Source organism: Dryobates pubescens, chromosome 16 (assembly GCF_014839835.1).
Source record: "Dryobates pubescens isolate bDryPub1 chromosome 16, bDryPub1.pri, whole genome shotgun sequence".
In the NCBI taxonomy this organism is placed as follows: Eukaryota; Metazoa; Chordata; class Aves; order Piciformes; family Picidae; genus Dryobates; species Dryobates pubescens.
The window spans coordinates 10,136,294-10,149,156 of NC_071627.1; the positions used below are offsets into that span (position 1 = coordinate 10,136,294).

Here is a 12,863-nt window from a genome sequence, read left to right on the forward strand (position 1 = left end):
TCTCTAAGGTCTTTTCCAACCTGGTTAATTCTATAGTTCTGTGAAATGCAACAGGTGGTATGTCACATCTTGTTTGAGACACTGGAGTCATTAGGGGCTATCAGCTCTGCCCTGCTCCACACGTTGTTTTGAGATAAGAGCATTGGGCTATCACACCTTCTTACCTACAATTGTCCATATGTCTTAGCTTTACACTGTGCTTTTTAGGGAAGAAATCATGTTTTGATCATTCTTGTTTCTACTCATTTTGGAAAAGGTATAGGGTGACATAATGCACAATGTGGTTATAATCCACTCTATTAGAATTGCATGCTTGAACTGGAAAACTTTACATTGTTTTGTGAATCCCTTAATGTTTATTTCACAGCTGTCACAGTGCTCCATTGCACTGATGCTAGCTGATAAATTAAAACAAGTGCTGTCTTATCAAGAGCAGTTCACTTTGGTTTACTCCTTTACTCATAAAAGCAGCAGCAAAGCAGAACATGACAGATAATTTTTAGTATATGGCAGATAATTTTTGCTGTAGCATTTTGTTTGACTTATGCTGTCTTTACACTGCAAAGATGAAAAAGTGCAGAGTTTCAATATGTATCTCACAATAAGGAAAATAATTCCTTTTCAGAAATCCTTTTTAGCATTTATATTCTATTTAGCCTTCTCTATACAGTTTTTATTTATGTGGGTTTTTTGTGCTGCCAAAAGTGACAGGGTGCTACAGTGCATATCGTCCCATCTAAATATAAACTTTTTACCTGGCCATATTCCTTGTAAAACTTGGTTAATGTTAATTTTCTTACCATATTTATGTTAAGGTACTAGGTTTAGTGGGGTTTTAGTGGGTATTTTATTGTTTTGGGGTTTTTTTTTCAAACAACTAGGATTTTTAAAACGATACTTTCACCAAGAATTGTCTAGGTTGTACTTAACTCATTTATATTTTCCCCATTAGATTAATAATTCAGATCCTGATCTTTCTTGGCATTGCATTTTTTGATCTAAAAATGCAGTTGTTAGAACAGAGGCTGGTAAAATTTTATTTGGGATAGCACAGAGCAGTTATTGAACAAATAGAAAGCAGCCTATACCTGCAGTTGTTGTTTGAGACTGAAGGTTTTTGTAATCTCTAGTAAATCGCTCCCACGATAACTGTGGCTTATGGCTTTGTAAATTATTGAGACATTCCCCCATAGCTGAGGCACTGATCTGTATGGGCACACTAAGCCATTCCAAACAGCATCAAGTAATAGTTTTTAAATTGACCCTTACTTGAAAAAGCAAAGCAAAGCCAGACATAAGCAGCATGAGGAAGAGGAAAACTGTGATGAACTCAAGAGTTTTTATCTTATGGAATCAGTGGCCATGTTGGGGTAAGAGGCAATTATGAATATTATCAGAGTTAGGTCTTGACAGTTCAGGGGCATTTGACATTCATTTGAATCACCAGTGATTCGGTGACATAATTTTATTTAAAGTAGTAATGTGAAATGGATGGAAACTCCTATGTAGAAATATTGATCTGAGTCTTGTATTACTAGTAGAACTGATTTAATTTCACTTAAATAAATCCACATGAAATTTAGCTTCAGTTCTCTTTAAGTTCAGAAGTGTGGACAGACTTCTGGACAAAGAGATAGACACATCTATGCACTAATTGTTGATCTGAATCATGGATGCCCCTGTGGTTCTTACAGAACCACATTAGTACATCCTAATGCTTTTATTAGTTCACAGGAAATAAAAAATACACAATGAAGGTATTTGTTATTTGAAGTCCTGTAGTGTTGGCTCTAATGTAGCTAATTGCTTAGTTGATTCTGTATAAAAGACATGGGCAATGCCCTTGGAAAATCCAGTTCTTGGTACAGTAGATCATGTTTGGTACAGCTGGTCATGTTTGGTACTATCTAGCAACATGAGTCAAAAATTCTTCTGATTCCCATTTTATAACCTTACTTTTGATAGACAGAGGAGAGAGAAAATCTTATATTTGCTGTTGAATTCACTGACCTTTAATAAGTTTCCAAATGTACTTGAATTAATATTAGAGCATTTTCTTTGTAGTGTTCATCTTTCTTACATGAATGGTGGTGTGTTAACATGCTTAAATGTATACCTTCAAAATAAGAAATATATCTTGTGGATATTTTGCATTGGAGAATAGTTTTGCTTTAGAGCTGTCATTATACTCTGCAGGTAAAGCTTTTGGAAGTTTAATTGGCTTGGTGAATGTGCCTCAGAGAAGAGAAAATTGAATACAACTTTTGTAAGAGATCAAAGAAAACATTGGGTATAAAATGTGGAAGAGACAGCAAATAGCAATTCCATCAAGACACTATAGCAAAAGAAAAAAGGTGTGGCTGTTCTCTTGCAGAACAGTTTGTATTCCCACAGTCCTGTGTATGATTCTTGCATTAGTGACTTTATTCTAACTTCTTCATAATCTTCGTTCACCTCCAGAAATGGTATCTCTATAGTTTGGATGCTTCAATTTCTGCTGCAGGAAGGGCAGAGCCTGACTCCTCCAGTCTATCTCCCTCTCACACTCCTTTATAGTTCTCAGCCTTTTGACTACCTCTTTCAAAATATCCGCTATTGCAAGTGCAAGGCCTTGGACACCTACCTGTTTATGTGACACCACTGTCTGGGTCACCACATTTCTTCTGCTAGCAGCTCTTGCGCCCAGGTTGCAACCATCTCTGTTCCTGCCCGTGTGTCAGATGGAAACATTCAAGAGGAATAAACAGCTGGCGATGGTGGGGGTGGATAGAGAAGAGATAGGAGTGGTACTTGTTGCTGGGTAGGTAACAGTTACAAGTTATTGTTAGGCCAGCCCAAAAGAAAAGATGGGAAAGATGTGTTGTCTGTGGCCTAAGAATGCTCTGCAAGTGGGATCCTGGTGATCGGGAGTGTGTGGTATTCAGAGGAGCCTCCTGATTGCTTGTTCCATAGCAGAGCAATAGAGAGGGAGTGAAAATGGGGAGAGTAATTACAACCTTCCTTGTTGACCTTTCTGTTGGACAGCAAGAAGACATTGTGTAGGTCTCATCACGGTGCTAGGCCTCATGGGAGACTGTTGGGGTATGAGGGAAATGAGATAAATGTTAAAAAATAATGGAATGATGGAAGTAGAGTGTCAGTTTCTGAAGAGGCTGCTGTGAGGAAAGGAGAAGAAAATTAGAATAATGTGCAGAAGACAGGCAGCTAGTTTGAACACTATACCTCGCAGGAGAGCAGTTTGGAAATTGCAGTATTTGCTTTCTCAATTTTCAGAAAGTGTTGCTGATATTTATACCATTATTTAAAATTAGCTCTATCAGCACTGATTTTTAACTGAGACTGAGACTTGAGACAGCAAGCTGAAAACTGTTACTCTCTGCCAGTTACTATAGGAGCAAATGGACCTGTGGGCATTGGTGGGTTGTGGTTTTGAGGAATATATAAGACAAAAGAATAGTAAATTCACACAGGTTCCACTTTTTCCAGCTGTGAAGTGTAATGTCCAATGGGGACTAAACTTAATGATCTAAAGATTTACTTACAAAAGATTTATTTTTTTTACCTAATTTTTGGTAAGGCCAAAGATTGTAGGTCACAGTCTATTCTTTCCTGTCTGCTAATTGCAAAATCCATTAGTACCCCTTTGAGATATTTTTTCTAAAAGATTGTACTGAATCTGAATAAAAGCCTAATAAGTAGATTAGTTAGAACAATAGTCCTCATGAGGATGTTTGATTCTGAGTGTAGCTGCTAGAGATAACCCTAAATGCAATTAGGTTTAACTCCCTGTGAGTGTCAAAGGAAGGTAATACCCATGGAGACTTCCCTTCAGATGACACTATTTTTAAAGTGTCTTAACATTTAAATTATTCTTTCCTTCAGGCTTTGGCAACAAACTTTTTTTTTTCCCCCCTTTCTTTTTGTTAAATTGTCAGAGAAACAGAGCTTGGGAACTTATGCTTTAGCCATTAGTTTTAGATGTTTCACATCAAAAAGAGGGATGGCTCAGCTTCCTTGGGGAAACAGTTTGTTCACTTTGTAATTGTAAGAAGCAAATGTCCCAAGGTGGCCGCAGAGAGGTAAAATAGAGAAAACATCAGATTCAGTAACATACACAAGCTTAAAGGGTAATGTGATAAAATGTCAATAGATAAACTACTGATAGATTAAATCTGGGTGTTTTGTTGTGCTGGATTTGTGGGAGGTTTTTTTTAAGTAAACTATCTGTTTTTTATTATTTCTAAAAGTGCAACTTGCAATTAAAATTACTTTTTAACCCCAAAGACAGCAGTGTAGAACTTAGAGGCTGTAAAGTCTTTCAACTTATTTCTGTGGTGTGAATTTTAGCTCCAAAATATTTGTGCTTCTATGAAATAGCTGAATTGTTGTCTTCTGCCTTTCGCAAGCAAATTGGTTTCTTTTCTGTTGTTCTGGTCAGCTGTTTTTCTCTTTAAAGGTCAGTGTGCTGCCTTTTTTCATATTATTTTTTCATGTGATAAATTGCTGTGGTATACAGAACACATTTTTATTGCTGATTTTGGTGATTAATTATTATCTTTTAAAAATTATTAAAGAATTGAACCTGAGATGTACCAAGCAGAGTAATTGCCCAATGAAACCTTAAAGACAGTGAAGGACAAGATTTGAAATGATCATCCAGAAATTATGCTTCTTGTCTTAGTGCTTTGTGCAAGGAAATTAATGAAAATCATTTTTTTTAAACTGCATATTTTGTTTCTTGTTTACTGCATCTGAAAACTCACCTGTTGCTGCTACAAAATTCAATTAAGAAAATCAAAAGTATTTTGTGCTTTTCAAATGTAAGAAGACTTTCAAATATACCTGGATTTTGAAATGAAGTAATTAGGATTAGCTGTACTATTTAAAAAAAAAAAAAAGTCAACCTCTTTTTAGACAAAGGGAAAGGGAATATTAGTGGGGTATATGTTAAAATCTGTCTTCATGGTTCATGTGTCTTTGAGATGCAGCCTGATTATGCTGATAGTAAATGTAAAAGTCATCATGTTGTTGCAGTAAACATGTAAGAAGTGATTTATTGCAGCTGGAAGTGTCCATTATCCAAGTGTATCTTAAAAGTCTGGGTTTTGATAATAAAAATTATCTTTTAGGAAGATGAAATGAGACATAGTTAGCTATAGAAGTAATAGATAATACACTGAAAATAAGTTAGTATGATCTTAAATACCTACTGTAGGGAAACTCGTGAACTTCAGGTTAAATCCTAATGTGTGCCAGATGTTAATGTACTCTGTCCTTTTGGTGGTTGATACCAAGAGATGGTATACGTACCTCCTGCAAAGCAAGATTTCACTGCTACTCAATGTGCCCTTTTTTGTGCAATTGATAACAAAAGTGTTTTCTAATGCTATATAATAACAAGTAATGCATTTTTTTATAATTCATGCATGCTTTGGGTGGGAGGTGGTGAAACGTTCTGTTGGCTGTTTTACGCCAAAAGCGAATGGAATGGAAGAAAAGAAGGAAAAGAGCCATCTCTAAAATTTATTTGTTTTGTTTCATTTAGATTTTCACACACACCTTTCTGAGAAATTGAAAGACAGACAGACAAGCTGGCAGCAGCTGGCTGAGGCAAAGAACTCTCTAATACGTAAGGTTTTTATCTTGCTTAAAATGTAATACTTGTAGACTTAGAACCTAGTTTAGAATTCGTGTGTTTTACAATGATTACTCTAGTTCTGTTTATTATTTATTGTTTGGTTTTCCTCCTAGTTTTGATACCATGTTGAATAAACCTGATTTTTCTTTACTACTTATATCTATTTCCTGATGTAGTGGAACTAAGTAAGAGTGGGACTTTTACTGTGAGTCTTCACTGGGTGGTGAGGCAGCTGCATGTTCTGTGAGCTGATGTTGCTCCACAGAATGGGGCTCATTAGATGGAAAGAGAGCTTACACATATAAGAGATGCCAGATCTGAGTACATACAGGCGTAGTTTAAAAACTGGTGCCTATGTCTAGCAGTATTTTCACAGAGGCAATTACACCTGGTTTATCCCATTTTTTAAAGCCTGCATGTGATACAAATTTCTTCAGCTATTCTTAACTCTGACTTTCTGAAGACTTAGTGATCATTCTGTTCACCTTTAGACTTGTTTTGACCTACTCTTTTGAGTTACAGGATCAGTCACACATCAAGGAAATTTTGTATCATAGGGGCTGCACAAAAGTATCAGGGGGATTTATTTTGCTTTGTTTTGTAGACAATCTCATCATTGATAGACTTTTTTTTTTTTTTTTTAAATTTCCAAGTGCCACTTCTCACACAGACACCCCCAAACACACCCCTGATCTTCTGTTTCCCTGAGAGCAATTCTCATTTGGGAGGAGGAGGATGTTTGGGAAAAAAAGTATACAATGCACTTTTTTAGCAAAAGAGAACCATAACTGCATAAATCCAAAGGCATGTTAAGGAATTAGATACAAAGATAAATGATTCAGTGACATCTTCCTCTTGACATGGAACTGGTTTTCATTCCTTGTATGTATACTTATACTGACTATAGTATCAATATGCACCCAAACTAATTTAGCAGGAGCCTTTTTTTGTGAAGTTGTCCTTTTCACTGCAATTTTTGCCTTGTATTTGACTGCCTAATGAGATGAAACAAATACATTGGTGTTTCATTCTTTTCTCCCATTGCAGCAATGACCTAGTACAAACATGAAGATGCCTTTCCATTAGGGCTTTTCATTTAAGGACTTACGTAAATGCTTTGCAAAATTAGGAACCTAACCAGGAATAATATTCTGCTTGCTTAATATTTTAATGATATATAAACCAAGGTTTTCATATTACTCCAGATTTGCTTTTCTAATATGCTTCTTTCCATAATAACTTGACTGTTGGTAAAAACTAGTGAATGACATTAAGCTTTGAATCTCCAACAGTGTCTGAGCAAATACTATGGGACAGTTTCTTAAATTAAACTCTGGCAAGTACTGTGCATCTGTGACCATTTCATAGTTAATGCAGCCCAAGAATGGTCATTGTGTTTTCAACCTGGAGATATGGATTCTTCCTTGTGTTTACATGCTTCTTTGAAGAGTGGGAGCCAGAACAATTAATTTCCATAACACTGGTGTATAATACTAAATATTGCCCCAGGTAGCATGTATATGGTTGGTAATAAAGATGAAATTAATAAAGAACTGAAATGATCTTGCATATATGTCTGCATTGCTGAAGCAATCATGATAATTGCTGTTACAGAAGGGATTTTGGCACAGGTAAAATGAACGGGCTATGTTATTTGGACTATCCTGAATCTCAAAGAATAATAGAAAGGTTTTGCCCGACACATTACATCAATCCAAACACTGTCTTTTATCATTTCAAGCTTTGAGGCTTTTCATCAAATATTGTTTCTCTTTGGTTTCTTTTTATTTCCCTGACAACCTGATACCTTTCCCAATTAGAAGAAAATAGTATTTTTATGTTGCTTTTAATTTTTGGTATTGTGTTTGTTCAAGGCTCTAGAAATCATGAACAACATGAGAACGTATTAATAGCTATATAGCAAATAAAAATATTTTATGGTGGTATTAATTCTCATCTCTGGCTTGAAAGTAGCATGCATTTAAGAAAAATAAATTAACTGAGAGAAGCAATAGAAAAACTAAGTACTTTTTAAGACTTCTACCAGTCTAATTACTCAGACATGCTAAATCAGATATGCTTAGTAAAATAGTTCATTGCATGCTATAAATGTGGTAAGAAAGGTGCCGTGAACTTATAAATACAGATGTGCTAACTGGCATTGGTGTCAGCCAAATCTGTTATGCTAAAAATTCAAGGGAATTGACCAAAACTAAGCTTTACCTCTCTGCCATTTAAAAATTGCCATAGGACTTTTTATATCAATCTGAATGCTGCCAAAAGCAGACAGATGGTACTAACCTTGGTTTAAAGCCTCAGCTGGCTGAGAATGCACCCAAATAGTATTGTAAAGCTTTCAGTGTGCATGTTGTGTCAACCGAAGAGGACTCTGTATCGTCATAAGTAGAGCCCTCAGACTTTTCATTTTAAAGGTACCCAGTTATTGAATGTGCTCATTTAGTGGGTATATTGCTTTACTGTGTTTTAATAAAATGTTAGGTTTCTTGAAGTATTCAGCCTTTGGTTTGCTACTGAGAAAGATTCCACTGGTGCAGACCAAGAGATAATGTGGGGAAAGGAGGTTAAGTGCTGAATGGTGGTACTGTAATGGCCAGTGCTTCAGAAGTGCAGGCAGAGAGATTGTTGTCAGATCCATGTTCAGAGCACAGGAAGAAAAAGAATGAAAGCATCTTATAGGAAAATATCTCCTTTATCTAGTGTGTGGAGTAGTCCTAAATCTCACCTTTTCTGACTTCTGGTTTTCTGGGAGAATTCTTAATGGATTGAAAAACCAACAACAAAACAAAAAACAAACAATCAGAGAATGCAAAACAAAAAACCAAAAATGTGTGATAAAATAATGAGAACGAAGGAAATGCTAAGGGGGAAGTCAAACTCTCTTGCATGTTGTGTCCTGAAAGCCAACTAGCTGACAGTTCTACCAGGTGCCTCTCCTAGGAGCAAACTTAACATTTATTACAGAATTTGTCTTGAACACACTGGTATTTGAACTAAAGAATTTGCAAATTTGCTTGAGAAACAAAACAGATTGTGTGTTGAAAGAGTGAGCAGCTAGCAAAATGCTTGATCATGTCAGATTTATACAAACCAATCTCCTGTGTATTGCACCATGTCCTAGAAAACTGGAAACCATGAATACAAGAACTTATCGTTTAAGGAATTTTGTGACAGCTTATAAAAAATAGCTTTTCCGGATTTTATGTGATGCTTCTACCTTAAAGAAACTGATTACATAGGTGGTAATTTTTAACACGAGCAGTGACAAAATAAACACCATCTGCTAGTATTGACTTATTCCATAGTATTCTCATGCTGGGTGATTTTATTTCACTGTTTTTTGTGGGTTTCTTTCCAGAAATGGTTAATGACACATCTGCTGTGTGGTGAAAGTGCATTTTTGGTGATTAAATGTGGACATAAGTTTAGGGAAAACAATAATGAAAGTATGAAGGAAATACTAAGCTACTAAAAGTAACTTACAAAATACATAGCTATGTTGATGCCTTTTTTGTATTTTGAGCCAATTTATTATTGGCTAGGGAAACATTAACAGAAATGTAGTTAAGAATAAACATCTGTACTACTACTTATTTTAATGTGTTTTTTCAAATTTAATTCAATTTATTCTTTTAGTAATGAATGTGTAGAGAAGCAGTGCCTGTGGACTAATATCAATGTTAATTGTTCTGGTGAAAGAAAAAAGAGCAGTCTGACTTAGAGGAGTTTTGTCTTTACAGACTGCATAGTAATTAAAAATTGGAATGAGAATTCATGCGAATTGCACCAAATGTGCGTGTATTAGATAGTGAGCATCTGAAGTCATCCCCTGTTCCTTAGCAGTGATAAACAGATTTACATAAGTTAAATACTTTTATTACAAACCTTTTGACTTGACCTGATCTGTGTAAACATTGCATTTATGAATTATCAACCATCTCTGAAAGACAGCCTTATGTATGTGCAGTATCAGTTATGTTAATCTGAAATGTTTCTCAAGCTGCTGTGCATGGAGTTAGGGTGAAGAGTCCCTTACTTATTCATGCCCATATGTATGCTGTGAAACTTGAATGAGGAGGGAGACAAAGAAAAGGGATTTAAAAAATAAATAAATTATATCCTTTGTTTTTTATACTAAGTGCCATGATTCTCTAGTTCAGGTTTACTTAGATCCACTTTTAGGGTAAAAGTGGAGGGAGCCTGACTAGTGCTTTCTCTTTGAATCTCTGTAGTTTGCTTTTACTGTGCCTCAAATCCCACATGGCTTGAACTACCTGGTCCTGATAAATTAAAATATTGAATGTGGTTTGTAATGCCAGGAGGCCCCCAAAAGGACTTACTGAAACTTACTCACATAATGTTGTTGGGTTTTTTAATAAAGCATTAATTTTATTTGATTAAATAGGATATGGAAGTGGGAGACTGAGTGCAGTTTGGAAATCTAAATGATCTTCAAGTAGGGAAAAAGGAATCAGATGGCCTCTTTCTATTTAGATGCCAGAGATCTTCATCTCTTACCTATCTAGCTTGAAATATTGTCACCCTTTTTTTGAGTGCTGTGATATATTAAATGTTAGGGCAGAATTGGACTTCTGCCCTCCCTTGTCTTCCCACTCAAAGAACACTTGGCAATGCTCAGGATAAGTTGATGTTGCCCCTGAATTTTGATTCTGAAATTTGATTGTCATGTTGTAATATCATCTGGGGGAACATATATTAGTACTTCTTTTCGGTAGTAAAACCAGCTTGTGCAACCAGCTTGTGCAACCTTCCTGGCAGCTTCTGACACTGCATTGACTGAACAACCACATGTTCTAATTTACCAAGTGCCTGCTTTTGACTCTAGTCACCAGTGGCATCCCCCAGGGATCAGTGCTAGGCCCCATCCTCTTTAATATCTTCATTGATGATCTGGATGAGGGGATTGAGTCAGTCATCAGCAAATTTGCAGATGACACCAAGTTGGGAGCAGATGTTGATCAGTTAGAGGGTAGAAGGGCTCTGCAGAGGGACCTCTACCGACTGGACAAATGGACAGAGTCCAATGGGATGGCATTCAACAAGTCCAAGTGCCAGGTGCTGCACTTTGGCAACCCCGTGCAGAGCTGCAGGCTGCGGTCAGAGTGGCTGGAGAGCGGCCAGGCAGAAAGGGACCTGGGGGTACTGGTTGATGGCAGGCTGAAAATGAGCCTGCAGTGTGCCCAGGTGGCCAAGAGGGCCAATGGCATCCTGGCCTGCATCAGGAACAGTAGGGTCAGCAGGAGCAGGGAAGTCATTGTGCCCCTGGACTCAGCACTGGTTAGGCCACACCTTGAGTACTGGGTCCAGTTCTGGGCCCCTCAGTTTAAGAAGGACATCAAGACACCTGAACATGTCCAGAGAAGGGCAACAAGGCTGGTGAGTGGCCTTGAGCACAAGCCCTATAAGGAGAGGCTGAGGGAGCTGGGATTGTTTAGCCTGGAGAAGAGGAGGCTCAGGGGTGACCTCATTGCCCTCAACAAATATCTGAAGGGTGGTTGTAGCCAGGAAGGGGTTGGTCTCTTCTCTCTAGCAACCAGCACCAGAACAAGGGGACACAGTCTCAAGCTGTGCCAAGGGAAGTTTAGGCTCAAGGTGAGGAGAAAGTTCTTCACTGAGCGAGTCGTTTGTCATTGGAATGGGCTGCCCATGGAGGTGATGGAGTCACCATCCCTGGAGGTGTTCAAGAGGGGATTGGATGTGGCACTTGGTGCCATGGTCTAGTCCTGAGGTCTGTGGAGACAGGTTGGACTTGATGATCTTTGAGGTCTCTTCCAACCTTAGTGATACTGTGAATTGGCATATTCAGAGTAATAAAAAGCATCTCTTCCCTTAGCCACTGTCAGGCCTCATTCTCTTTATGGGAAGATTTGTCAAAAGTAACAGAACTGCACTTGCAGTCAAACTTCTTGTTGTCTTCTACTCCAAACATTGAAGTTTGTATCATTAATTGCATAGGTCAAACTCAAAATTAACTTTGTGGTAGGTAGGCTTCTGAACATTGACTGAATAGCAGTTAGTTTTGTAAGAAATTATGAGCTTCACATCCTAAAGGCAGTATTCACTGCACCTGCACTTTGTAGCTCCAATCTCTTGAATACAATAAAAACTAAAACTACATCAGGACTAGAGCTGCCATGACTGTGCAATGCAGTTACATGGAATAAAGGCCAAAGCATCCAATTTCTGCAAACAGAAGCAGAACTGAAATAAGGAAAGTATGTTTCAGCCAGATTTAGGTAAATCTAAGGAAGATAAAGAGGACTGACATGTATTGTATTGATTTCTTCATTTTCTGAGCCACTTCTGTGGTTTGCATTATTGCTATTCCTTATAAGGTGGCTCAGAGTTGATCAAGGCTGCAGTGTTAAGAAGCAATGTGATTACAGGCATGTGTATTGGCAGTGTGATTAATACTGCTAGTTAAAGTAGTATTAATATGAGAGAAGTACTGCAAATATTAATAATTTAAAAATTTTAAATGTGCTTGCTTTCCCCTGCTGTGCTTATTCAGATGTCCTTAAATCTGTGGTGGTAGCAGAAATCAAGTGATCTCAAAGTTAAATGTGAAGTAATGAGAAAGGGCAGAAATATCTCTTTGTGAGTCCAGAGAGATACTAAATACCTATGGAGATTTATACAGACAAAAGGCAACACTATTAAAACCTAAGCACTTGAGCTGCTTTATATGGATTAAGAAATGTCTTTTAAAATAATTACAGGAGTGTGTGTATTTGTAATGTGTCAGGGAGATGACATGAGTAGCTGTGGTTTTGTGGGATACATATAAATATATCTTTGAATTATATTTCTACCCAAATTTGGTAATATAGTGGAATGCCATCTCTGTGTCCCTAAACTGTGTGGCACAGTTCCTGTTGCCTTCTGCCACACCATCCATTCAGCTGGTGTCTGTGGAAGGTGACGTTGCAGCAGTATTTCATAGTTGCCTTGCAGGACAGAGCTCAGAGGTACTTGTGAAGCAAGACTCAAGGCACAGTCAAGAGGCTTCTAACAAATGATACTCAGTTGCTTATTGTGTAGTAGACAAAAGGATGTCTTTAAACCTTTCTGTCTGTGTGCTGCTTAAATCTCCAGCCATTACTAAGCTACAGGAACATAGCATATCAATGTTTTGTGTGGTTGAAAGATTAGAGATCATGTATATACAGAAGACAAAGGTTATTGA

The 12,863-nt window shown here is 37.3% G+C and overlaps 1 protein-coding gene across 16 annotated transcripts in view; it reads left to right on the forward strand.

Annotated features, from left to right (window-relative positions):
• The window catches only part of TENM2 (teneurin transmembrane protein 2), a 668,081-nt gene that overhangs the window by 361,544 nt on the left and 293,674 nt on the right, over positions 1 to 12,863 (forward strand). For 11 of the 16 annotated variants that reach the window (XM_054168532.1, XM_054168518.1, XM_054168516.1 and 8 more), the window contains one exon: positions 5,546 to 5,629. The exons of the other annotated variants lie outside the window; for them this stretch is intronic. In XM_054168532.1, the coding sequence (XP_054024507.1) occupies positions 5,546 to 5,629 (84 nt within the window). The remainder of the gene's footprint in view (positions 1 to 5,545; positions 5,630 to 12,863) is intronic. 16 annotated transcript variants of the gene reach the window in all.